The sequence below is a fragment of the Bubalus bubalis genome, chromosome 1 (assembly GCF_019923935.1).
Source record: "Bubalus bubalis isolate 160015118507 breed Murrah chromosome 1, NDDB_SH_1, whole genome shotgun sequence".
NCBI classification, from domain to species: domain Eukaryota; kingdom Metazoa; phylum Chordata; class Mammalia; order Artiodactyla; family Bovidae; genus Bubalus; species Bubalus bubalis.
Window position 1 is genome coordinate 112,219,794 of NC_059157.1, and position 27,290 is coordinate 112,247,083.

Genomic DNA, 27,290 nt, shown 5'->3' on the forward strand with positions numbered 1-27,290 from the left:
ATATGCTATCTAGGTTGGTCATAACTTTCCTTCCAAGGAGTAAGCGTCTTTTAATTTCATGGCTGCAATCACCATCTGCAGTGATTTTGGAGCTCCCAAAAATAAAGTCTGACACTGTTTCCACTGTTTCCCCATCTATTTCCCATGAAGTGATGGGACTACATGCCATGATCTTAGTTTTCTGAATGTTGAGCTTTAGGCCAACTTTTTCACTCTCCTCTTTCACTTTCATCAAGAGGCTTTTTAATTCTTCTTCACTTTCTGCCATAAGGGTGGTGTCGTCTGCATATCTGAGGTTATTGATATTTCTCCCAGCAATCTTGATTCCAGCTTGTGCTTCTTCCAGCCCAGCGTTTCTTGTGATGTACTCTGCTTAGAAGTTAAATAAACAGGGTGACAATATACAGCCTTGACATGCTCCTTTTCCTGTTTGGAACCAGTCTGTTGTTCCATGTCCAGTTCTAACTGTTGCTTCCTGACCTGCATATAGGTTTCTCAAGAGGCAGGTCAGGTGGTCTGGTATTCCCATCTCTTGAAGAATTTTCCACAGTTTATTGTGATCCACACAGTAAAGGCTTTGGCATAGTCAATAAAGCAGAAAGAGATGTTTTTCTGGAACTCTCTTGCTTTTTCCATGATCCAGCGGATGTTGGCAATTTGATCTCTGGTTCCTCTGCCTTTTCTAAAACCAGCTTGAACATCTGCAAGTTCACGGTTCACGTACTGCTGAAGCCTGGCTTGGAGAATTTTGAGCATTACTTTACTAGCGTGTGAGATGAGTGCAATTGTGCAGTAGTTTGAGCATTCTTTGGCATTGACTTTCTTTGGGATTGGATTGGTCAGCCTCAAAGATGAACCAAATCAAAAAACGACATTTGGGTATATAATATACTTAGGGCTATGCCCTGGCTTGTACATGTTTAGTCCTATCCCTAACTCCAGGTTCTGTCACTGTCAGCACTGGAAGGAAGAAGCATAATATTTAAACTGTCTGGTCCCAGGAACTACTTGCTCATTGCTTCTTCATGGGAATTGCTTCTTCTGGGCCCTGCACTAGGGCCAGATAGGTACTGATGGGTGGAAAAGAACTGTTCTCAAAGAATATTTATCAAGAAGTTAAAAGTATTTATACCTCTTGACCTGGTATTTCACTTCTGGGGATCTATCCTAAGGAATAATCCCTTTATGTGGAAAAAGCTTTGATTGTAAAGCTGTTCCCATTTGTTTGCATATATGTATATATATGTGTATCTCTATATATTTATACACACATGTAAAGGAAAATGAGAAATTAGTCTAAATGTTAAATAATCTGGGAATGATTAATTATACATTAGATCTACTTGATGAGTTGTGAAACTGTTGGAAATGGTGCTTATAAATACAACATAGTGGCATGGAAAGTTTTTGTCATAATGTTAATGAACAAGACAGGGTACAAAATTTTATATTGTGTGTAAGCCCAAGAATGGTACATATAGAAATTACATATATGTACCTATGTATGGTGATAAGATTTAGGAAACATACCAAAATAAAGATAGTGCTCATACTATGAGAGGAGAATTAAGCATGGTTTTTATCTTTTTCTTTTTTACATCTGTACTTTCTGAATTGTCTTTAATGAGTGTGTAGTACATAAAGTAAAAATAAGCTATAGAGAAAATACCAAGTGCTAAAAGATTCAGTTCAGTTCAGTTCAGTCGCTCAGTTGTGTCCAACTCTTTGCGACCCCATGAATCGCAGCACGCCAGGCCTCCCTGTCCATCACCAACTCCCGGAGTTCACTCAGACTCACGTCCATCGAGTCAGTGATGCCATCCAGCCATCTCATCCTCTGTCGTTCCCTTCTCCTCCTGCCCCCAATCCCTCCCAGCCTCAGAGTCTTTTCCAATGAGTCAGCTCTTCACATGAGGTGGCCAAAGTACTGGAGCCTCAACCCCAGCATCATTCCTTCCGAAGAAATCCCAGGGCTGATTTCCTTCAGAATGGACTGGTTGGATCTCCTTGCAGTCCAAGGGACTCTCAAGAGTCTTCTCCCTTACAGCAATACTATTTCTGTACTTCTGAATGTCTTTGCTTGCCTTTGGTTCTTTATAGATTTTTTTTCCCTAGTGACTTTTCTGTTCCTCTTGCTGTTGGCTTCTGATTAAGTGAAAGGTGCAGCTTAAACAAAGGTGACGTAGTCAAGGAGATGGTCTGTCTGCAAGAGAGATGTCAGCAGTACATGAAAGTTAGATGAGATTATCTCCAAGGTCCTTTGTAACTCTGACATTCTGTGATCCCCTTTTTCTGCTTCTCGTCTTCAGTGACTTCCCCTTCCTTTGAAAGACTCTTTCAGAGTCTGTGGTTCTGCCTGTTTCAGCTGCTCCATTTTCCTCTGCTGCCTCTTTGTCCTTTCTGGGTCATGCACCAAAGCTCAGCCCCTGCTCTTCTGCGTCTATCATCCTCACTGGCTCTTTCTTTGCACCAGTGGTTATCTCCACTCCCAACTCATTAATGAAACTTACCCAGATGGTGTGAATTTAGACCCAGTAGATCTAAAATGGCATTAGTACTTTTTCCTCTCCTGACTGGTTGTTTTCAGTCACCTTATTTTGGTTAACAATACTGCTTTTATTTTAATCATCCAAGTTTGAGGTTCTTCATGAATCTGTCTTTATGTTAATCTCCAAATTCTTTCAGATTGACTTTTTGTCTCTCTTCCCACTGTTACCACTCTAGTTGAGACTATAACAACTCACCCTTGTATTGTAATAGCTTGTATTATAATCTCCTATTTGGTCTTGTCCACTCTGTCCTATCCTTTCTCTTTCCAGCCACTGTGCAGATTAAACTAAGTACAATAGTTCATGAGTCAGGTCTAAAAGCCTTAGCCTGCCATTCAGGTTCTTTTATAATCTGATTTTACCTTACAGACTTAAAAATTCTACCTAAGTCAAACAGGCTCCCATGCTGTTCCCTTCTTAGTTCATCCTTCTCACCTTTGTATCTTTGTTCATGGTGTTCTTTCAGCTTTCAATGGCTGGGGCTTATATTGGGAAAAAACACTTTTATTTCATCTCAGTCCTTACAAAATTTTTGAATTTTATTTAAGAAATAAATGAGCAACCTAAGAAATTCCATTCAAATAAAGCTCTAATTAACTTGAGATTTCTCAATAATTCTGTTTAGTGAATAGCTAAAAAGCACAAATAGCATTTTTCTGTTGCTAAATTTGGGAGTCAATCTCATATAAATAAGATATCTTCTCTTGTTTTTCTCATAGACACTTACAGCCACAGAGTGCCATTGCATAAACCTACGGATTGGGAGAAGAAGATTCTAATATGGTCAGGTCGCTTCAAAAAGGAAGATGAAATTCCAGAGACTGTCTCGTGAGTGCTGAATTTAGGGTTGTAAGCAGCTTTTATTTTTCAGTAATCTATTTTAAAGGAAAAGCAGTTCCTCTGAGTCTATTTAAAACCTTTCAGCCATATTTAAAAGTTTCCACTTTTCTAAACGTTTACTTCTTGACAAGTACCTGGAATAAAAGCAGTGCTGGAAAATCAGTACATTGTCGTTGCTCTTATGTAGTGCCTAGTGAAGAGCTGTCAGTCACTCTGAAGTCAGCTGGTTTGATTTTCTCTCCTAGCTATAGAAAGTAACTAAATTAATTTCTCTTTTTTTATTTTTTTTTTGTTAGCATGTAGAAATGCAACAGATTTCTGTATGTTAATTTTGGTCCTACAGCTTTATCCAGTTCACTGATGAACTCTAGTAGTTTTCCTGGTGGCATCCTTAGGATTTTCTGTGTATGGGTATCATGTCATCTGCAAACAATGACAGTTTTACTTCTTCCTTTCCAATTTGGATTCCTTTTATTTCTTTCTCTTCTTTGATTGCCATGGCTAGGACTTGCAAAACTGTGTTGAATAAAAGTGGCAAGAGTGGGCATTCTTGTCTTTTTCCTGATCTTAGAGGGAATGCTTTCAGCTTTTCACTGTTTAGTATAATGTTAGCTGTGGGCTTTTTTATATATGGCCTTTACTGTTTTGAGGTATGTTCTTTCTGTGCCCACTTTTTGGAAAGTTTTTACCATAACCAATATTAAATTTTATCAAAAGCTTTTTCTGCATCTATTTAGATCATCGTATGGTTTTTGTTCTTCAGTTCGCTAATGTAGTGTATCATACTGATTGATTTGTGGATGGTGAAAAATCCTTGCATCCCTGGGATAAATCCCATTTGATCATGGTGTATGGGCCTTTTAAGTTATTGTTGGATTTGGTTTTCTAGTATTTTGTTGAGGATTTTTGCATCTATGTTCATCAATGATACTGGTCTGTTATTTTTTTGGTGGTGTTGGTATCTTTGTCTGGTTTTGGTATCAGGGTGATGGTAGCCCATAGAATGAGTTAGGAAGTATCCCTTCCTCTGCAATTTTTTGGAATAGTTCCAGCAGGAGAGGTGTTAACTCTTCCCTAAATGTTTGCTACAACTCACCCATGGAGCTCTCTGGTTCTAAACTTTTATTTGTTGGGAGTTTTAAAAATACTGTTCAATTTCAATACTAGTTATTAGTCTGTTCATATTTTCTATTTCTTCCTGGTTCAGTCTTGGGAGATTGTACCTTTCTAAGAATTTGTCCATTTCTTCAAGGTTCCCATTTTATTTGCATATGGTTTTTCATAATAGTCTCTTGTGATCCTTTGTATTTCTGTGGTGTGGGCTGTAACTTCTCCCTTTTCATTTCTGATTTTATTGATTTAGGCCCTCTCACTTTTTCTTTTTCCCTAATGAGTCTGGCTAAAGGTTTATCAGTTTTGTTTATCTTTTCAAAAAACCAGCTTTTAGTTTCATTGATCTTTGCTGTTTTTTTTCAGTCTTTGTTTAATTTATTTCTGCTCTGACGTTAATAATTTCTTTCCTTCTACTAACTTTTGGTTTTGTTTGTTCTTTCTCTAGTTGCTTTAGGTGTAAGGTAATTTGTTTATTTGAGATTTTCTTATTTCCTGAGGCAAACTTATATTGCTTAAAAACTTCCCTCTTAGAACTGTTTTTGCTGCATCCCAGAGGTTTTGGATTGTTGTGGTTTTGTTTTCATTTGTCTCTAGGTTTTTTTATTTTCTATTTGATTTCTTCACTGATCCATTGGTTGTTTAGTAGCATATTGCTTAGCCTCCACATTTGTGTTTTTTGCAATTTATTCTTATAGTTGATTTTTAGTCTCATAGTGGTTGGAAAAGATGCTTGATATGATTTCAATTTTCTTAAATTTACTGAAACTGGCTCTGTGACCCAGCATATGACCTGTCGTGGAGAATGTTCCATGTGCACTTGAAAAGATTGTATTCTGCTGCTTTCATATAGAATACTCTAAATGTATCAAGTAAGTCCATTTAGTCTAATGTGTTATCAAGGTCTGTGTTTCCTTATTGATTTTCTGTCTGGATATAAATGGGGTATTAAAGTCCCATACTAATATTGTCTTACTCTCAATTTCTCCTTTTATGTTGGTTAATTTTTACCTTACATATTGAGGAGCTCCTGTGTTGGGGGCAGATATATTTAAAATGGTTATGTTTTCTTAGATTGATCACTTAATCATTATACTGTCTCTCTTTTTCTCTTGTAACAGTATTTTAAAGTCTATTTTGTCTGATTGATATGAGTATTGCTACTTGAGCTTTCTTTTGATTTCCACATGCATGAAATACCTTTTTTCATCCTCTCACTTTCAGTCTGTATGTGTCCCTAGATCTGAAATGAGTCTCTTTAGGCAGCATATATATGGGTCTTGTTTTTCTTCCATTCAGTCTGTATTTTTTGGTTGGAGCATTTAGTTCATTTACATTTAACGTAATCATGTATATGTATATACTCACTGCTTTTTTGTCAACTATTTTGGATTTTTTATTGACATATATCTGATTTACAGTGTTTCAGGTATACAGCAGAGTTATTCAGTTATATATATATATATACACATCTATTATTTTCCATTATAAGTTATTACAAGATATTGAATATAGTTCCCTATGATAGACAGACTGCCTGATAAACTATGTATGGAGGTTCGTGACATTGTACAGGAAATAGGGATCAAGACCATCCCCATGGGAAGGAAATGCAAAAAAGCAAAATGGCTGTCTGGGGGAGGTCTTCCAAATAGCTGTGAAAAGAAGAGAAGTGAAAAACAAAGGAGAAAAGGAAAGATATTCCCATTTGAATGCAGAGTTCCAAAGAATAGCAAGGAGAGATAAGAAAGCCTTCCTCAGCGATCAGTGCAAAGAAATAGAGGAAAACAACAGAATGGGAAAATTAGAGATACCAAGGGAACATTTCATGCAAAGATGGGCTCGATAAAGGACAGAAATGATATGGACCTAACAGAAGCAGAAGGTATTAAGAAGAGGTGGCAAGAATACACAGAAGAACTGTACAAAAAAGAGCTTCATGACCCGGATAATCATGATGGTGTGATCACTCACCTAGAGCCAGACATCCTGGAATGTGAAGTCAAGTGGGCCTTAGAAAGCATCACTACAAAGAAAGCTAGTGGAGGTGATGGAATTCCAGTTGAGCTATTTCAAATCCTGAAAGATGATGCTGTGAAAGTGCTGCACTCAATATGCCAGCAAATTTGGAAAACTCAGCAGTGGCCACAGGACTGGAAAAGGTCAGTTTTCATTCCAATCCCAAAGAAAGGCAATGCCAAAGAATGCTCAAACTACCGCACAATTGCACTCATCTCACATGCTAGTAAAGTAATGCTCAAAATTCTCCAAGCCAGGCTTCAGCAGTATGTGAACCGTGAACTTGCAGATGTTCAAGCTGGTTTTAGAAAAGGCAGAGGAACCAGAGATCAAATTGCCAACATCCGCTGGATCATGGAAAAAGCAAGAGAGTTCCAGAAAAACATCTCTTTCTGCTTTATTGACTATGCCAAAGCCTTTACTGTGTGGATCACAATAAACTGTGGAAAATTCTGAAAGAGATGGGAATATCAGACCACCTGACCTGCCTCTTGAGAAACCTAAATGCAGGTCAGGAAGCAACAGTTAGAACTGGACATGGAACAGACTGGTTCCAAAGAGGAAAAGGAGCATGTCAAGGCTGTATATTGTCACCCTGTTTATTTAACTTCTATGCAGAGTACATCGTGAGAAACGCTGGGCTGGAAGAAGCACAAGCTGGAATCAAGATTGCCTGGAGAAATATCAATAACCTCAGGTATGCAGATGACACCACCCTTATGGCAGAAAGTGAAGAACTAAAGAACCTCTTGATGAAAGTGAAAGAGGAGAGTGAAAAAGTTGGCCTAAAGCTCAACATTCAGAAAACTAAGATCATGGCATCTGGTCCCATCACTTCATGGGGAAACAGTGGAAACAGTGTCAGACTTTATTTTTGGGGCTCCAAAATCACTGCAGATGGTGATTGCAGCCATGAAATTAAAAGACGTTTACTCCTTGGAAGGAAAGTTATGACCAACCTAGATAGCATATTCAAAGCAGAGACGTTACTTTGCCAACAAAGGTCTGTCTAATCAAGGCTATGGTTTTTCCAGTGGTCATGTATGGATGTGAGAGTTGGACTGTGAAGAAAGCTGAGCACCGAATAATTGATGCTTTTGAACTGTGGTGTTGGAGAAGACTCTTGAGAGTCCCTTGGACTGCAAGGAGGTCCAACCAGTCCATCCTAAAGGAGATCAGTCCTGGGTGTTCATTGGAAGGACTGATGCTCAGGCTGAAACTCCAATACTTTGGCCACCTCATGCAAAGAGTTGACTCATTGAAAAAGACCCTGTTGCTGGGAGGGATCTGGGGCAGGAGGAGAAGGGGACGACAGAGGATGAGATGGCTGGATGGCATCACCGATTCCATGGATGTGAGTCGGAGTGAACTCCGGGAGTTGGTGATGGACAGGGAGGCCTGGCGTGCTGCGATTCATGGGGTTGCAAAGAGTCGGACACAACTGAGCGACTGAACTGAACTGAACTGATGCTCTACAACAAGCCTTTATTGTTTGTTTTTTATGTGTAGTATGGATTTGTTTTGTGGGTCTTTTTTTCCTTCTTCTTTTGTTCTAATGTCTTCTAATATGAGTATAATTAGTGTATGTTGTATTCCTTTTTCTTTGTTGTGTGTATATTTATTATAGAGTTTTGGTTTGCAGTTACTGTGAGGTTTTTATGTAACAGTCTGTGTATATATGTGATTGTTTTAAGGAGCTCATCTCTTAGTTTCAAATACATTTTAAAAAAACACCTGAATTTGTACATCCCTCTCCTAATGACTACTGTTTTTGATATCATGTGTGTGTATGTGTGCATGCTCAGTAGCTCAGTCATGTCTGACTCTTTGCAACCTCATGGACTGTAACCCAACAGGCTTCTCTGTCCTTGGAATTCTCCAGGCAAGAATACTGGAGTGGGTTGCCATTTCCTTCTCCAGGAGATCTTCCTGACCCAGGAATCAAATCCATGTCTCTTGCGTTTCCTGCGTGGCAGGTAGACTCTTTACATTGTGCCACGTGGGAAGCCCATATTTTACATCTGATTGTTTTGTGTATCCCTTAACTGCTTACTGTAGATACAGATGATCTTTACTACTTGTCTCTCTTAATCTCCCTAGTATCTTTGTATATGTATAATTTCCTACCTTTACTAACTTTGTATGTGAATGATTTCCTAACTTTACCTTTGCCAGTGAGCTCTTTCATTCCATAATTTTCTTTTTCGTAACTGTGGCCTTTTCTTTTTTGCCTAGAGATGTTCGTTTAACATTTCTTGTTAAGGCCACTTTGGTGGTGCTGAATTCTCTTAGATTTTGCTTGTCTGTAAAGTTTTTGGTTTCTTCATCAAGTCTGAATAAGAACCTTGCTGGGTAGACTATTCCTGGTTGTAGGCTTTTCTCTTTCATTCCTTTAAATATTTCATGTCACTTCCATCTGGCCTGCAGAGTCTACTAGAAAATCAGCTGATAGCCTTGTGGGAATGTCATTCTATGTAATTTGTTATTTTTCTCTTACTGCTCTTAGTATTCTCTGTTTATCTTTAATTTTTGTCATTTTGATTTTTGATTACAGTATTCTTGGTGTGTTCCTCTTTGGGTTAATCCTGTATGAGATTCTGTGCTTCCTGGACTTGGATGACTTTCATTTCTCAGGATAGGAGAGTTTTCAGCTATTATCTCTTCAATTATTTCTGAAACACTTTCTTGCTCTTCTCCTTCTGGGACCCCTATAATGTGAATTTAATGGGCTTGATGTTGTCCCAGAGGTCTCTTAAACTGTCCTTATTTCTTTTCATTTTTTTCTGCTCAGTGGCAGTGGTTTTCAGTATTCTGTCTCCCAGCTCAGTGATCCATTTTTCTGTATCATTTAGTCTACTGTTGATTCCTTCTACTGTAGTTTGCATTTCAGTTACTGTATTTTTCACATCTGGTTATTCTTTGTGTTTTCTCGTTTAAAAACTTCTAACTTCTCGTTCTGTGCACCCATTCTTCTTCCAAGTTCTTTGCTCATCTTTATGATCATGACTCTGAGGTCTTTCTCATGTAGGTAGGCTATCTCCACTTTACTTAGTTCATCTTCTAGGGTTTTATCTTATTCCTTCTCCTAGAACAGATTCCTCTGCTGCCTGTTTTTATCCGAGTTGCCAGTTGTGTTCTCATGTGCGTGATTGCAGGTCCCCGGGGAGCCCTGGCACTAGTGGCGGCCCGCTGCCGGCCAGAGATGGGATCCTGATGAATCTGAGCCTGTCGCCCACCCAGAGGCGGTGACGCAGATCCTGGGGTCAGTACCAGACTACTGGTGGGCACAGCTGATTCCTGGAGTCTGGCTGCACAACCCAGGAGCCCCAGAGTTCATTTCAGACCTGGGAATCATTCCAAGTTGAGAACCACTGCTCTTGCCTCATGGTTTGCATCTTGGCCAAAAGAGATTCTAAGAAATCGTTGCAGTCTCCCCATGGGACATCATCCTCTTCAGAGACAGGTACTTGGAACAAAGCTCCTGGACATTCATTCTCTTCCAGTAAGGAATTGTTCTGGAGCCTTCTGGCTTCTGAATCAAGTCATGATTGAAGAAGTTCTGGGTTCATTCAGGGTATCTTTTTCTAGGAAGATAAGTAGGTTTTGCTTTCTGTTTACAACAACTTTAACAGCGCCCTTCTCTTTTTGCCTGTCAAATTAAATAACACATTATATTCACTAGAATTATTTCAGCAGGAGAGCCTTGGTCCTTCTTAGCTCAAGTGACAGTTGTATTCTTCTGGGAGAGCATGCTGGAAATAAGTATGACTTCAAATTCTTATCTGTACTGTAATTTCTTCATGAATATCCCAGCAGAAATCAGGCTGGTATGTACTCATGGCCCTAATAGGTGCTTTATACACTTTACTAAGTAAAACCTGCTATAGTCTGATTTGTAGGTGGTCCCAAGACACCATCAAGCCCAAAGCACGATCTCACGAGTCACCCTAGCAGTCTCTTCTCTGGGCCTGGGCTGCCATTTATCCTTGTGTTGGTAATTCTGAACAGGCACTGCTTAACATACCAGTTCTTATTGCTCCCTGTAGAATGGAGGGCAACCTTGTGACCTTATTTAAATGCATTTTACTTTTTTATGTTCCCTCAAACGGAAAGTACATTACTTTTCCTGAGGATTACAACACTTCAGTTGGAAATACCAGTTCACATAAAACATTTGTCAACATGAGTAGTTGTGGTTGGTGGGATCTCAGATGCTCTTACTAGAGCAATTCAGTGTTCTTAGCAGTTGTCCCTGGTTCCTCCCACCCTGCAGGCCCACCTTCAGTGCCTAGAGGACTCCATCCACATTGCTCCCTCACTGGATCCAAGCTCTTACATCAGTGTATATATGCTTTCAGGGTTCTTCTCCTACCATCTGTAACACCCTGGACCCTGTGCCTCCTTCCATGCATTTTTGAAGTACTTTCCTCCCTCTAGTTTCAAAAGTAATATAAGGAGGAAAAAAAAGTTAGCACTCAAATTCATTCATCTAGATATAATCACTCCCTACATACTACTGAGTAGGCTAGTTCTCTATCCTGAGCCCATTAGGACTCCACATACCCTGCCCTGATGCTCACCAAACACTCAGGTAGTAGAACTGGGACCCACTGCCTACCCGCAGAATCACCAAGATGAAGCAGCCTTCTGTTTAGACTCCTCCTTGTTAGGCCGTTTAGCTTTCACATAAGAATGGTAATCCAGCCCAAAACTTTCTATCAAGGTACATAGGTCTGTATTCAGCAGACCAGTTATAGGAGGCGCTTGACAAAGAGCACAATCTCAAGTTCATTGTCACTCAGTTTTACCAAAACATTAGTTAAAAGATAAAGGTTAAGGGAGCATTGCGTAAAGGATCTTTCTGCTGTGCCAGGTATCCTGAAATCTCTTCCTGGTTCAAGGCAGAGAGCAAAAGCTGGGTATAAAGAGCACGTTGTTTACCTCTCCCATGTTTGTTTTCTTTCTGAGTTGCGCTTTGTGTTGAACCTTATGAAGCTCATTGCAGTGTGGCTCAGATGGTAAAAAAAAAATCCACCTGCAATGCAGGAGACCTGGGTTTGATCCCTGGGTTGGGAAGATCCCCTGGAGGAGGGCATGGCAGCCCACTCCAGTATTCTTGCCTGGAGAATCCCCATGGACAGAGGAGCCTGGCGGGCTACAGTCCATGGGGTCTCAGAGAGTCAGACACGACTGAGTGACTAAGCACAGCACAGCACATTGTCAGGATATTATTCAGAATGTCATTATATCATATAGTATTTTCTTAAGAACCTCAAGAAGAAATAGATACTGGTTCATTTTAGCACTGGCTGCTAAAGTGAAGCTACAGAGCCAAAACAGGCCCACCATGGCAAGTGTAGATTACCATGTCTTGCCCTTTTTTGGCTTTTTATCTTTATTTTGCCTTGTTCCAGGCTCCATTTTTCATCTTCATACTTTTTTTTCCCTTATTTTTCCTACTTTAAATTTGTGCAGTCTTACTGTGTTTTTTTTTTTAAAGTTCAGGTATAGCTGATTTAAGTGTGGTGTTTTAGTTTACAGCAAAGTGATTCAGTTATACATAATACATACTTTTTCAGATTCTTTTCTATTATGTTACAAGAGATTAAATATAGTTCCATATGCTACATAGTAGATCCTTGTTGTTTATCTAATATATGTGTGTATCTGTTAATCCCAAACTGAATTTATCCCTCCCCCTCCATTCTCTTTGGTAACCATAAGATTATTTCCTATGTCTGTGAATCTATTTCTGTTTTGTAAGTAAGTTCATTTCATATTTTATATTCCACATCTAAGTGATATCATATGATATTTGTCTTCCTCTGGTCTGACTTCACTTAGTATGATAACCTCTAGGTCCATTCATGTTGCTCCAAATGGCAACTTCCATTATCTTTTTCAGCTGTGTAATATTCCATTTTATGTGTGTCGTGTGTGTCTATGAATGTGTATAGGTGTGTGTGTGACTGTGTCATCCATGTCTTGGCTGTTGTAAATGCTGCCGTGAACACTGGGGTGCATGTATCTTTTAGAGTTTTTGTCTCTTCTGGATATATGCTTAGGAGTGAGATTGCCAGATCATATAGTAACTTTATTTTTGGTTTTTAAAGGACCCTCTATATGGTTCTCCCTAGTGGCTGTATCAGTTTTCATTCCCACCAACAGTGCATGAGCGCTTCCTGTTTCTCTGCATCCTTGCCAACATTTGTTACTTGTGGTCTTTTTGATGTCAGCCATGCTGACAGGCTTGAAGTGATACCTCATTGTGGTTTTCTTGATGATTCTTGATGTGTTTTTATGTGACTGATGGTTTCTTTTAGAAGTATCTACTTAGGTCTTCTGCCCATATCTGATTGGTTGGTTTTTAAGATATTGAGCTGTATGTGCTGTTTGTATATTTGGGAAATTAAGCCTTTGTTGATCACATCAGTTGTGAATATTTTCTCCCATTCTGTGGGGTTTTTTTTTTTTTTTTTCCTGTTTTGTGTGTGGTTTCCTTTACTGTGCAAAAGCTTATAAATTTAATTCAGTCCAATTTATTTTTGCTTTTCTTTCTTTTGCCTTGGGAGACTGACCTAAGAAGACATTGGTAAGATTTATGTCAAAGAATATTTTGCCTGTGTTCTCTTCTACGGGTTTTATGGTGTCATGTCTTATATTTAGGTCTTTAAGCCATTTTGAGTTTGTTTATTTTTGTGTATGGTGTGAGGGTGTGTTTTGATTTCACTGATGTACATAAGGCTGTCTAGCTTTCCCAAACCACTTACTGAATAGACTTTTCTCCATTGTATATTCTTGCCTTCTTTATCCAAGATTAACTGATTATAGGTGTGTGGGTTTGTATGTTCTGTTCCACAGATTTGCATGTCTGTTTTTGTGCCAATACCATGCTGTTTTGATTACTGTAGCTTTGTAGTATTGTCTGAAGTCTGGGTGTGTTATGCCCCTAGCTTTGTTCTTTCTCTTCAGGATTGCTTTGGCAATTCTGGGTCTTTTGTGGCTCTATATAAATTTTAGGATTATTTGTTCTAGTTCTGTGAAAAATAGCATGCATAGTTTGATAGGAATCACATTAAATCTGTAGACTGCTTTGGGTAGTATGACCATTTTAACTATTAATTCTTCCAATCCAAGACTGCACTATGATGAATAGAAGTGGTGAGTCAAATGTCCTTGACTTGTTCTAGAATTTAGTGGGAAGACTTTTAGCTGTTCACTGTTGAGTATTTGGTTGACTATGGATTTGTCATAAATGCTTTTATTAAGCATTTTATTATTTTTAAAAATTTCCTCTGTACCTACTTTGGTGAGAGTTTTTAGCATGAATGAAAACTGAGTTTTATCAAATGCTTTTTCTATATCTGTTGAAATGATCACATGGTTTTTGTCTTTCTTTTGTTAACGTGGTGTATCACATTGATTTGCATATGTTGAACCATCCTTGCGACCCTGGATGAATCCGACTTGATCATGGTGTGTGATCCTTTTTATGTGTCATTGGATCCAGTTTCCTAATATTTTGTTGAGTATTTTTACACCTATAGTTATCAAAGATATTGGCCTGTAGTTTTCTTTTTATATGTCTTTGATTCTGGTATGAGGGTGATGGTGGCTTCATGGGATGACTTTGGGAGCGTTTCCCCCTCTTTAATGTTTTGGAGTAATTTGAGAGAGATCATTCTAAGTTCTGTGTTTGGTAGAATTCTCCAGTGAAGCCATCTGGTCCTGGACTTTTGTTTGAAGAAAGTTTTGTTTTATTAGTACTACATATTCTATTTCAATTCCAGTGATCAGTATGTTCAGATTAGTTATTTCTGCTTGATTCATTTTTGGGCTGTATGTTTCTAGGAACTTGTCTGTTTCTTCTAGGTTATCCAGTTTGTTGGCATATATTGTTCAAAGTATACTCTTAACGGTTGGGTTTTTTTTTTTTTTCTGTGGCATTGGTTATTATTTATCCTTTTATTTCTTATTTTTCTTATTTGGATCCTTTCTCTTGTTTAGCCTAGCCAGAAGTTTTTTGATTTTTTTTTTTTTTATCCTTTCAAAAAATGAGCTCTTGGTTTTAATGATTTTTTTCAATGTTTTTTCTTAAACTCTATTTTATTTCTTTGCTGATATACTTTCTTCTGCTATGGTTTTGTTTGTTCTTCTTTTTCTAGTTCTTTTAGGTGGTCGGTTAGGCTGTTTGAGATTTTTCTTGGTTTGGGGTGTTTTTTTTTTTTTTTTTTTTTTCAGTTTTCATAAAAGTGTGTTTTATTATTGGCAGATAGCACCTTTAACAGTTAAATACATTTAAGTAATGTATAGGCTTCCCAGGTGGTGCTGGTGGTAAAGAATCCATATGCCAATGTAGGAGATGCAAGAGACATGGGTTTGATCCCTGGGTTGGAAGGATCCTTTGAAGGAGGGCATGCAACCTACTCCGTATTCTTGCCTGGAGAATCCCACGGACAGAGGAGCCTGGTGGGCTGTAGTCCATAGGGTCACAAAGAGTTGCACATGACTGAAGACTTAGCATAGCATGGCAGTGTATAGGTGACTGCACAACTGCAGCGTTGGTAACGAGATAGATAACCCTTTCAACTAGCAACCAACTAATAAGTAACTATCTAAATATTTAAAATACAGCTCTTATTTAGATCATCCTTTGTTTTGATCACCTTGGGTATATGGGGCTCCTGTTGGTCACACTGCAAATATATTAAAGTCAGATCTTCTGATACCCATTCCTGGAGGTTTCTCTCATCCTCCAGCTCCAGAACAAGCCCAGGTTTGTGACCTCCAGCATTATACTCTTTCTATCTACCAGAGCAGACAATGGAGGCTTCATACCAGGCCTCAAAGTCTGAGTGTAGCCTATTCCAATTAAACTATAGTTGTTGACTTTTGCATAAATTGAAGCAGTAGGATCCAACTGATATTTAGTTGCAGGGCCAAAGCTAGTGCAGCTGGTTCCTGATGTCCAAGCAAGGTTTATTAAAGTGTGAAGATCTTCACATACTTTTGGATAAATTGATCCTCTAAATTCTTTCCCATCATTGGCATAGTGTGTAGCTGGAAGTCCTCAGTCCCACTATCTTCATCTCCACCCCTTTATCGTGATTTATATAAAAATATAAAGTGAATTGTGAAAATGCTCCATCTTCCACAAAGATCTCGTAGGTCTTTGGGGAAGACTTCCCCAAAGTCCTACAAGATCTTTAGGTCTCAGCTCCTTTTTTTATATTTATGGGCACCACTCCACTCCTGATTTGTGGGCACAGAGGTTTATATCCTCTGGCAACTCAGAAACTTTAACTCTCACTCATGATCTCACTGCATTGCTAGGTTTGAGATGCTCGATGCTGCAAAGAACAAGGTCCGGGTGAAGATCAGCTATGTAATGATTGCCTTGACAGTGGCAGGATGCGTACTGATGGTTATAGAAGGCAAGAAGGTAAGAGTGGACCTCCCCTCTATCTTTATGTATTTTCCACAAAAGACCTAGAGGAAATCAGGGGTTAACTCTTTATTGTCTGTGATGAGGAAGTCACTTCCTATACAGGAAATGATAAGAAACAAACTAAAATATGGTAGGACCACACCTGAGATTATCCTGCGTGGCGGTAAATAGCAAACCCTAACTTTGGCATGCTGAAGAACTAAAATAGAAGGTTTTAGTTGCCACAGGTGTCATAAGGAATGTGAAGCAAGATGTGTGGCACTGGCACATATACTCATATCTCCTTGTATGTCTGTAAAGCACTCACAGTACATGGACTTACTGATCCTCACTCTGCCTTAGCCTTGGTGAGTGTTCTTATCACTGTTCTCTACTTGGATGTTCCAACTAGGCCATCTGTCTAAGCTCCTAAGCAGTACACAGGCATTCAGGTCCACAAATCCAGTCATTATTAATAACTGTCTTATCGTCTTCCAGGTACCTTGTTGTTGTCTCAGTTAAATCTTACAACAGTGCTGCAAGGTAGATACTGTTATTAGGACCTCGTTTATAAATGAGGAAACAGCATAGAAAGCTCAGTAACTTACCCAAGTTCACACACGTCTCCCTAATAGCAGAGCCACAGTTTGAATCTTGACCTAATTGAGGTGACAGGAAAAGTATTCCCACTTACTGAGTGCTCCTTTTATAACAGGTATTGTTAAACTTGGGCTTAGTGGTTAAGAATCCCCTGCCAGTGAAGGAGATCCAGGTTTGATCCCTGGGCTGGGATGATCCCCTGGAGTTGGAAACGGCAACCCGCTCCAGGATTCTTGCCTGGAGAATCCCATGGACAGAGGAGCCTGGCAGGCTATAGTCCATCGGGTTGCACAGAGTCCGACACAACTGAGGCAACTGAGCACAGCACAGCACATTGTTCAGCTTACTAATCACCACAATAATCGTGAGAACCTAAGAGGTCAGTTCTCTTATCCATGTTTTGTAAAAGAAGAACCAAAACTTAGAGACATTACTTTCCCAATGTCACATAGCTAGTAAGTGGCAAGACAAAAAGGTGGAGCCAAGTGTGCCGACAACTATCTTGTGATTAAAATGCAGGTATTTTTCTATGCAGCAGTACTGGCCAAGCCATTATTTAAATCCCATGTCCAATTCTATATATCACAGCTTCCACATGGAAAGAAATGTCTTATATCTATTGTCAAGAATCTACAAGGGTTCTTCTGCAAACCCAGTGATAACTGACTTCCTTATGCGCAGTGAGTCCAGAGTAAAAGTGAACTTCTGACTCTCTTGAGAGTCTTGGAATAGAAAATACCAACCATTTAGGCTGATGTTATGACAGCATGAAGGGCAAGTGTGGAGGCCTGGGTGAAGTTCTTTTGACAACTGTGTTCCTAGCCCACTTCAGTATTTTTCCTGCCTCCCTCTTTGACTTTTCATGCTTAGCTCTCAGACTGAACCTACAGAAGCATATAAAACAGGACATAGGGATTCTAAGAATTCTGAGAAATCTGCATTGCTTTTGTCTACTTGATGATGCTAGCTGAGTTTAAATATTCCAGAAACAGATCACTCCCTGGGATCCCCCCAGCCTCATGAAAGGGTATGCACTGTATAAAGAGCTCCTCTCCTGTCCTATACCAAAAATGTTATTTCTCTTTTATGGAACTGTCCGTTTCTGAAAAGTTGGTAAATGCTACTGGAATGACTAACTTCTGAACTTACTGTGATTTAGAAGAGAGAAATTAGCCCTTGTGTTTTGTCCTCTTCATCATCTAACCATTCTGATTCTGCGCCCCTCTCCATACTTAATTCTGAAGAAAAACACCACCTTATAGGGTGCTGGTTTCACTCATTTGGTATGAAAATTTGAAACTAGACTGTTTATGTAAGCTTCAGAGATTAAGCAAGTCAGAGGGAGGGAAGCAAGGGAAGAAGATGGTTGCATCTCCTCCACTGCTCTTCACTCTCAGAGGATGGAGTGCCAAGGTAGACACTGCTGGGAGTCATCAAGGGTAGTACTTGGTGAAATCTGGGATCCCCAAAGCTGAATGTTTTCGGTAAAAGGAATAGGGAACTAGAAGGGTGTGAAAGTATACACATGAGTTGGGGATGGAGAAATGGTAGCAACAAAGAAAAGTGAGAGGAGGAAGAAAGGGGGTAGAAATGGAAACAAAAAGGTGTTTAATGCTAAAGAGAGGAAAAGAGAAAGACAAGGGAATATATTATAAAGGGAGGAGAGAGGCTAGAAGATTTAAAGAGAGAGGCCAGAAAGGAAGAGAAGGCAGAGGTGTGGCATTTCTCTTGTGCGTGAATGGATGGACTGCCATACTGGGAGCATTAGAGGAGGCAGAAGGCACATGGAGAGGGCTGCTGTGCCTGGCGCACAAGCAGTGAACCATTCCCCCATGCCTGTACTTGCCACGTCAGGTAATGACACCCTCCCCGAACCGGCATAAATAATCACTTGTTCACATTTGTTTCACTTTAGGCTGCCAGAAGAAATGAGAGTTTAACAAGCTTGAACCTAGAAAAGAAAGCTCGTCTGAGAGAAGAAGCTGCTATCAAGGACAAAACAGAGTAGCAGATATATCGTTGGTCGGATTCTGAAGATCTAGAAATAATGCTGCAGCAATAGGGCTTACTAAAAAGAATGTGGTATATGAGCTTCCCTATTTCCACTCTATAGCTACAAATAAATTTTCTTAAAGAAATGACTTGTCTATATTTTACAACTTTCAGTTCAGTTCAGTCGCTCAGTCGTGTCTGATTCTTTGCGACCCCATGAATCACAGCACGCCAGGCCTCCCTGTCCATCACCAACTCCTGGAGTTCACCCAAACTCATGTCCATTGAGTCAGTGATGCCATCTAACCATCTCATCCTCTGTTGTCCCCTTCTCCTCCTGCCTTCAGTCTTTCCCAACATCAGGGTCCTTTCAAATGAGTCAGCTCTTCACATCAGGTGGCCAAAATACTGGAGTTTCAGCTTCAGCATCAGTCCTTCCAATGAACACCCAGGACTGATTTCCTTTAGGATAGACTGGTTGGATCTCCTTGCAGTCCAAGGGACTCTCAAGAGTCTTCTCCAGCACTACAGTTTGATCTAGGTTAAATGCAGCCTGCTTTTTTTCAAGAAAATGAAAGAATGAAAAATGAGGTGACTTATTTGAACTTTATTATTAACTCTTCTTTATAGTCAGGTCCCATATCCTACTTTAATTCCCATTACCACAGTGACATCTCCCCAGCAGCCAGATGGTTTGTGTGTCCTCGTTTCTGGAGAGGTTAGGAGGGACAGCTGAGTACTCTGCCTGGGGGCATGCTGCCCGAGTGCACGCCGAAGAGCTAACCTCCCCGGGTGCCCTGGTGCTTCTCAAGAGCTCTGGGAAGCAGCCAGACCACACTCTGCCTTTGTCAGGTGTGCTGGTAAACAGAGGCTTTTAGGAGAACAGTCTTGGAAAGGTCCTGGCAAGGTGATGATGGCATTCTGGCCACAAGTTTCTGAGGATTTTGAAATCCCAGCACCATGGAGTTACTTGGGAGCAGCACAGTTCCCTCTTCTGTGCTGTAGCTTAGAATTCCTAACTGGTCCTTTCCTTCTGCTTTTATACTAAATTTCTCAATTATGAAAAGCTATCAAATGTATTTTGTTGTTGTTGAAAAATAAGCATTTGTACCTCATATATATCTTATTTAGTCTGACAGGGATGCCAAGTTGTCTCATATTTAGCTATGGATGCTGGTTTCTATTTAAGTATTTCATTTATTCTCACATGCTTCATGAGTTTTAAGGGATGGCAAGTCCTTATAAACATTCAGAGGGTTATATCAGATTAAATGATATATGCAGGTATTTGGGAACTTAGTTTAATAAAATAGTAAAATCTAATGTACTATACAGCTTCATAATCCATCTGATAACTGTCTATCTATATAGAGTACTTTGACCTTAGCTTTTAGATACCAAGCTCTTTGATTTTTATCACTTGGCAAATTTATCATCAAAAAACATTACTTTATATATATTTTAGCAGATTAGTCTTCCTTGATTAATATTTTGGAATACTTACATATTATCTAAATGTAGGTTTTAAATATGGGTAAATCTAATGTATTTTTAAGTCATTTTTCATAAAACAATACAATTTTAACTTACAAAGAAGCATTTAAAAAAATTTTTTAAGTGTTGTATTCCTGAAGATTTATTGTTGTAAAATGTTTAAGTCAAAGCTCAAAAATCCTACTATGCAGCAAGAATTTATGTCATCATTTTGTGTCAGCTGTCCCCTTTATAAGTTATAATAGTGACTGCCTCTTTGGGGGTTGAATATAAATTTTCTGACCAGAATTTAAGACCTTCCCCCATCCGATCCCACTTCTCCCAGTAGTCTCACATATTAACTTCTGAGCTGTCACACACCCTACTAGTAATTATAGTATCTTATATTGCTTACAACTTCTCAAGCAAATCAGATTTCATGAGCACTGTTATAAGCAACGAGGACAAAACTGTCTTCTTTTGTATTCTATAGTACCCACTTTCAATTAAGTGATTGTTACTATTTTTTGCTTAATTTCTGAATTATTTTTTCATGTTTATCATGTCTCTACAGGTAAAGGGAGCAGAAAATGTTTTCCAATTTTATTTCCTATAAACCCTGTTTGAATGAATTAACATGTGAGGCTATGGCTAGGTACTTTTTAAGTTTTAATAAAAATAATAGTATGGGGAATTGACTCCAAAATTTATTGAAATCAGGCAACAAGTGAAGTTGTGATGGAGGTATAATTCATTGTCATTAATCAAACATTACTTGAGTCCCTTTTATATACAAAAACTGCAAATTCAAAGATGAATAAAACATACTTAGAGTCTACAGAGCTCATAATCTACTGGACACATAGCCTGTGAAACCATTACAGCACAGGCAGGCTGTGATGGTTCCACCAAGTGGTGATTTCTGAACTGAGTTTGTAGCATGGGCAGAAGCGGGTAGTTCAGACATAATAAGAAAGAGGCTTTACTACTCGGACGAGCTTGCCCTGAGAACCAGGAGAGGGCAGTCTGACATGGTAGTGAGAGGTAAATGCCTCTCACAGTAAAATGCCTTTATTAATTTTGATTTGGTTTATTTTTACTTTTTATCTTGGTAAAAAGACTCAGAAAAAATACAACCATTACTTGTTTTTTCCCAAATTACAAACGATTCCACAGACCATTTCACATCCCATCATGTAGTCTGTCACTTAAACTGTGGGAGTAGCATCTGACAAATCTCCAGTCCACCACCATCCCAGGCTTATTCTCTTCTGATCTCCCAAACCAGATGCCTTGGAGTTATTCCAAACTCCCTTGTTCCTCTCATTTAATCAGTCATCCTGTTTTGTGAGCTTTACTTCTAAATTTTATCAAATACAATGATCCTCTAGAATAGTCATTGAAAGGAATAGAATGAGAATCTGTTCAAGGACAGACACAAGAGATTAATCACAGATATCAAGATTCCAGTCAGAAACCCTGGGATCTAAACTTGCATTTCCAACTGTCTTACTTTGCAAACTGAGGGTCGGTTCAGTTCAGTCGCTCAGTCATGGCCGACTCTCTGCGACCCCATGAATCGCAGCACGCCAGGCCTGCCTGTCCATCACCAACTCCTGGAGTTCACCCAAACCCACGCCCATTGAGTTGGTGATGCCATCCAGCCATCTCATCCTCTGTCGTCCCCTTCTCCTCCTGCCCCCAATCCCTCCCAGCATCAGGGTCTTTTCCAATGAGTCAACTCTTCGCATGAGGTGGCCAAAGTATTGGACTTTCAGCTTTAGCATCAGTCCCTCCAAAACACCCAGGACTGATCTCCTTTAGAATGGACTGGCTGGATCTTGAAACAGGTCTTACATTCTTATAATGCAAGACAATATTACAAAACAAAACAAAACAAAACAAAATACATGCCAAAATTGAGAAAACACCATCTTTTAAAATACCTAATTTTTTGGCCAGTTTGACTCTACCACTTGATTTCTAAAGGGTTTAGTAAGTACTTGTCCACAATTTAACTGTTTTGTCATTTCCTAATGCTGCTGACGCAATGATGTTTTCTGTAGGATGACAAGCTGCTGAGATTACCACATCTGTATGACCTTGCAATTTCTGTACAATCTCTTTAGTTTGAAGATTCCAAATGTATACCAGGTTATCCTCTGAACCAGAGACAATCCATTTTCCACCAGTAACTGAAAAACTGGCAAATACACAGTATTTCTCATTCTTATGACCAGTATATGTCTTCAGGCATCTGCCTCTGCTGTAATCCCATAGTTTAAGAGTATTGTCCAAAGTTGCAATGAGAATATATTTACCGTTTGGAGAAAATTTTACAAAAGAGACAGGAGGGTTATCATCATCAACAAGTGCTTTTAAACACTGACCTGATGCAGCATCCCAGATTCGACAGACACCATCATAGCTACCTGATACTATCAAGGACCCACTACAATTAAAATGAACAGCAGAAACTGGGTCAGAATGAGCAGACAAAGTCTTAAGGCACTTGCCTGTTTTCACCTCCCATATTTTCACGCTTTCATCAAAAGATCCTGAAATGATGAGGTTGGACGGTGGATTGAAATTACAGCAAAAAACGTAATTACTGTGCCCTTTAAGTGTTTTCAAACATTTTCCAGACCTCACATCCCAAATTTTTAGAGTTTTATCATCTGAGGCAGAAACAAGACGACTGGAATCTGATGACCAGGCAACATCTGATATTTCAAGATTGTGTCCTTTAAGTGTTTTCTCGTATTTTCCATCATAGGCCCCCCAAATTATAATTACTTTATCAGCAGAAGAACTTGCTAGCCATTCTCCATTAGGACTAAACTTAACTGATGATACTGCTTCCGTATGTCCCTCCAGAGTGAATTTCAGAGCGTAGTTTGGTTTTTCAGACCCTGGCTTGCTCTGATTGGCAGATGAGGGGAGAGCCGGCTCTGCTTTCGCATTTCCTGACTGCTCCGTAGTCATGACTCTGAAGCTCGAAGTCTGTAGGTTGGCTAGATGTCCGGTCTTGAACCAAGCAGTCCGTATTTTGGCTTTGTACACAGCAAAATGAAGATAAAAAACATCTGACTCAAAACAAAAACAAACAAAGTCTTTTAGTGACTAATCTCTGGATTGTCTTTAAACGACGGTATACACTGGTTCAGCAGCACAGCTTGGACCACTTCACTTTTTCCTCGCTGCTTCTTCTGGAAACAAATACTTAAGAAATACTATTAAAACGGTCCCGTGCGCTGTCGGCAAGTACGGTATTAATGGTGCGTGTTTTGTGACTATATAACGCGCTTCAAAGCTGCAAGCGGTGGGGTGTGGGGGTGAAAATCTACAGAAAATATTTTTCACCGCTTCTCCCCCCAGCTCTGAAATATGAGTACTCAACACCCCTACCTGCCTCACTTTAGACATTGCACTTTGAGCATGAATAATCGCCGCTTTAAACAAGACTTCAGAAACTAAGCAAAAACCTGCATACACACGATTTCCTAACGCCCACACCTGCTGCCGACGCTCCAAACAGCTGCGTAAGGAATAATGCGTGCGCATGACAGCCGGGAGCTGGGCGCATGCGCAGGGAGCGTAGAGCGCATGCGCATAGGATGCCCCGCCCACCGCTTCTGAGCCGAGGAGGCTTGTAGAAGTCTGTTCACGCTTGCGCAAAAGCAGACGCTGGGGTTTCCTTCCGGCGTCTGCAGGAAGGGCTTCTTCCAGACCTCGCTGGATAGCGTGGGCCGCTGTATTTCGGAGACTATTCATGACTTTTGGGAAACCGTGGGACGAGAAAGAACTGAATTTTGAGATGCCTGCGGGCATGGATTTGGATGTAAGCCATTCACACTGCGCGTTTCTTAGCCTTCCTGGGCCCACTCAGCGCCGGTGACTCCGTATAAGCTCCTTGCTGCACAGGTGGCTTTCGTTCTCTTCTCCAGCTGTTATGTGGAGCCTGGTGGCGGGTTCGAAGGCCTGCAAGTAGGCGAGGGCAACGTAGCCAAATTTATGCCCAGGTTTAAATGTGTTCCCTAAATGTTCGGGAAGGATAAAAAATATGTTTTAGAGGCCTTTGAAGGCTAGCGCCTAGGTAGCCTGAAATGGTAGTGCCGTGGGAAATGAGCAAACGTTTTAGCACTTCCTATGGCTTAACTTTCCAAAGACAAGGAAAGTTCAGATCTGCTAGGTGCTTGGAACAGAAAAGGCGGAATGGGGTAAAAAATGTGTAAAGTGAAAGTGAAGTCGCTCAGTCGTGTCCGACTCTTTGCGACCCGGTGGACTGTAGCCTACCAGGTTTTCCGTCCATGGGATTTTCCAGGCAAGAATACTGGAGTGGATTGCCATTTCCTTCTCCAGAGGATCTTCCCGACCCAGGGATTGAACCCAGGTCTCCCTCATTGTAGACAGACACTTTACTATCTGAGCCACCAGGGAAGTCCAAAAAAAAAAAACAAAGTGTAAAGTTACTCGTAACTAGGCTTTATTGGAGAAGGAAATGGCAACCCACTCCAGTATTCTTGCCTGGAGAATCCCAGGGACGGGGGAGCCCGGTGGGCTGCCGCCTATGGGGTCGCACAGAGTCGTACACGACAGAAGCAACTTAGCAGCAGCAGCAATTAAGCTTTAGCCAGCCCTCCCTAGTTTTAAGAAGTGATTAGTGGCTGTGAAATATGTGAAGGATACGTGCTTCTCAGATGTTGTTTAGTCGCTAAGTCGTGTCTGACTCTTGCCACCCCATAGATGTAGCCCTCAGGCTCTTCTGTCCATGGGATTTTTCTAGGCAAGAATACTGGGGTCGGATCAAACCTGTGTCTCCTGCATTGGGCAGGCGGATTCTTTACCATTGAGCCACCAGGGAAGCGCTTTCCAGGTGTAAATTATTCTTTGCTGAAGAATAGGTTTACCCAAAATGAAAGCCTGCCTAGTTTCTCCAATCCTTTATAGGCTGTCCCTTGGTATCTGCGGTTAATTAGTTCAAGGCGCCGCCCCCCCCCCCCCCCCCCCCCCCCCCCCCGCCTTCCCTTCCCTCCACACAGCATACCAAAATCCACTGGATGCTCCTCTTTTGTATAAAATGATGTGGTGGTTTTATATAGCCTACTTATATCCTTCCCTATAAGTCGTCTCTGTATTACTTAAAATACTTAATATAAATGCTATGTAAATAGTTGCCAAGATGAAGCAAGTTTTGCGTTTTGAAACTTTATATTAGGGGGGAGGATGTTTCATCTGTGGTTGGTTGACTCTTAGGCTGTGTAACCCCCATAGGGAGGACCAGTCCTAATTGCTCAATAAAGAGTGCGGGAGAGAAGCTGTTTGTGTTCTGTTTGAAAGGCTTTCCTGCTAGCCGGTTGAAGTCAAGAAGCAAATATGTCTCATGTTGTTTTCTGTCAGTCAAGAATTGAAGCATTTGGAAACAAAACTGTCCCCTATCTATACTTATTGGGGATAATTGAAGGTCTTGTTTTTATAAGGCACAACAGCATAATTACACCTATAGTAAACTAGTAAAAACCTCATTACTTCAACACCCTACTACTCTAGTTTGGAATTTAGACAGTTGTTGTCTTAGCTAGGGCAAATTAATGGTATAAACACAATGAGGTGCCGAGAATGGGAAGAGCATCTTTAAAATGGTTTGGAGCATCCGTTTTTATACATTATTTTAAACTGATTAAACACCTCCTGCCTCTTTCCTCCTCCTGTTGATAGGGTTAGTGTGATTGTTACTGGGAAGCTTAGAAACACTCTAAATTCATAAAAAAATTTAAAAGCACTTCACAGAATAAAGCATAGGCTTTGTTTCAAAGAATATAAGTAAAATCTGTATTTTTCCAACACAGAGTAAAGAAAGGAAATTGTTGTTGTTTAGTTGCTAAGTCGTGTCTGAGTCTTTGCAGCTCCACGGACTGCACCATGCCAGGCTTCCCTCCTTCACCATCTCCTGGAATTTGCTTAGATTCATGTCCGTTGAGTAATTAAACAAGGTAAACACACAGTATGAGGGCTAGGATGGGTGCTGGTACTTGAGGATATCTACCCCACTAGAAACGTCAGAAGCATGAGGGATAAGCGGGCACACAATTAAGAATGTGTTGGCAGGAATATCCAGAAATAATTTTTCATCAGATTTTCTTAAAATTTCAATGGAGAAATTTTCATTATTCATTTCTCAGTATCTGGAACGTTCTATGAATAGTATCCAGAACTCATGTAAAGAAAAAACTGTAACTAGTTAAATCTTTATTCATTAATCATGTTCTAACACATACAGTTCTGATATTGTACTCATTATGAATTAGAACAAAGAGTATCATAGCTTTACTTCCTTGGGAAGAGGGGAGCATCAGCAACTGTGGAGTGTGTAGGAACAGGGATTACTAATATAAGTAAATCCAAAGTGACTGAAACCATTAACTGGAGATTTGTATTTGGGACTCTTCAAGTTCTTCCCTGGTGGTTCAGACAGTAAATCTGCCTGCAATGCAGGAGACTCAGGTACGATCCTTGGGTTAGGAAGATACCCCTGGAGAAGGGAAGGGCTACCCATTCCAGGATCTTGCCTGGAGAATCCCATGAACAAGGAAGCCTGGTGGGCTACGGTCCATAGGGTCGCAGAGTCGGACATGACTGAGCAACTAACACACAAGAAATGTTCTTTACTCGGTCCCGTTTTTAATTTCTCTTTTTGCTATGTTTAGTCTTCACCAGATAAGTGATTTTGTAAGTTTCTCTCCCATTAAAGTTTCTTTAAATTTCCCATAGAAGTTTTAGAACTGAAAGTCTCATCTGTGGTTGAAAGGTTTTTGCTCCTTGCCATGCAGTAAAGTTGGAGCTAGTCTGAGTAGAAATATTGCCACATATGTGTGTTAATATACAGTATTTGTTTTTCTCTTTTTGACTTACTTCATTATATATAGTAGGCTCTGGGTTCATCCACCTCACTAGAACTGACCTAAATCTGTTCAATGACTGAGTAATATTCCATTGTATATATTTACCGCATCTTCTTTATCCGTTCGTCAGTTGATGGACAGCTAGATTGCCATGTTGTGCCTCTTGTTAACAGTGTTGTATGGCAAAACCCAGCACGACATTGTAGAATTTTTTTTAATTAAAAAGACAGACACAAATACTACCACAGATGGGTCATTTTTTTTTATATTAAAAAAAATTGGGAGGGTAGGTATGAGTGCTAAACCTTAGCATTGCCTGGGGGTGATTCCTATACTACAGAACAACTTGACCGACTTCCTTCACACTAAGTCTGATTG

The 27,290-nt window shown here is 40.0% G+C and overlaps 2 protein-coding genes across 2 annotated transcripts in view; one reads left to right on the top strand and one right to left on the bottom strand.

Moving 5' to 3' along the window:
• FAM162A (family with sequence similarity 162 member A) overlaps positions 1-18,683 on the top strand; it is a 39,194-nt gene extending 20,511 nt beyond the window's left edge. Inside the window, exons 3-5 of the mRNA XM_025285099.3 lie at positions 3,269-3,377; positions 15,852-15,960; positions 18,461-18,683. Coding sequence (XP_025140884.1) covers positions 3,269-3,377; positions 15,852-15,960; positions 18,461-18,553 — 311 coding nt within the window. The 3' untranslated portion in view covers positions 18,554-18,683. The remainder of the gene's footprint in view (positions 1-3,268; positions 3,378-15,851; positions 15,961-18,460) is intronic.
• Positions 18,684-21,726: 3,043 nt separating this feature from the next.
• On the bottom strand, positions 21,727-24,350 carry WDR5B (WD repeat domain 5B). The gene is made up of 2 exons (XM_044942519.2): positions 23,527-24,350; positions 21,727-23,096 (listed from the first exon to the last, which is right to left on the bottom strand). Exons 1-2 carry the CDS (start codon positions 23,594-23,596, stop codon positions 22,003-22,005), a joined length of 1,164 nt encoding a protein of 387 aa, XP_044798454.1. The 5' UTR covers positions 23,597-24,350; the 3' UTR covers positions 21,727-22,002.
• Positions 24,351-27,290: the final 2,940 nt, after the last annotated feature.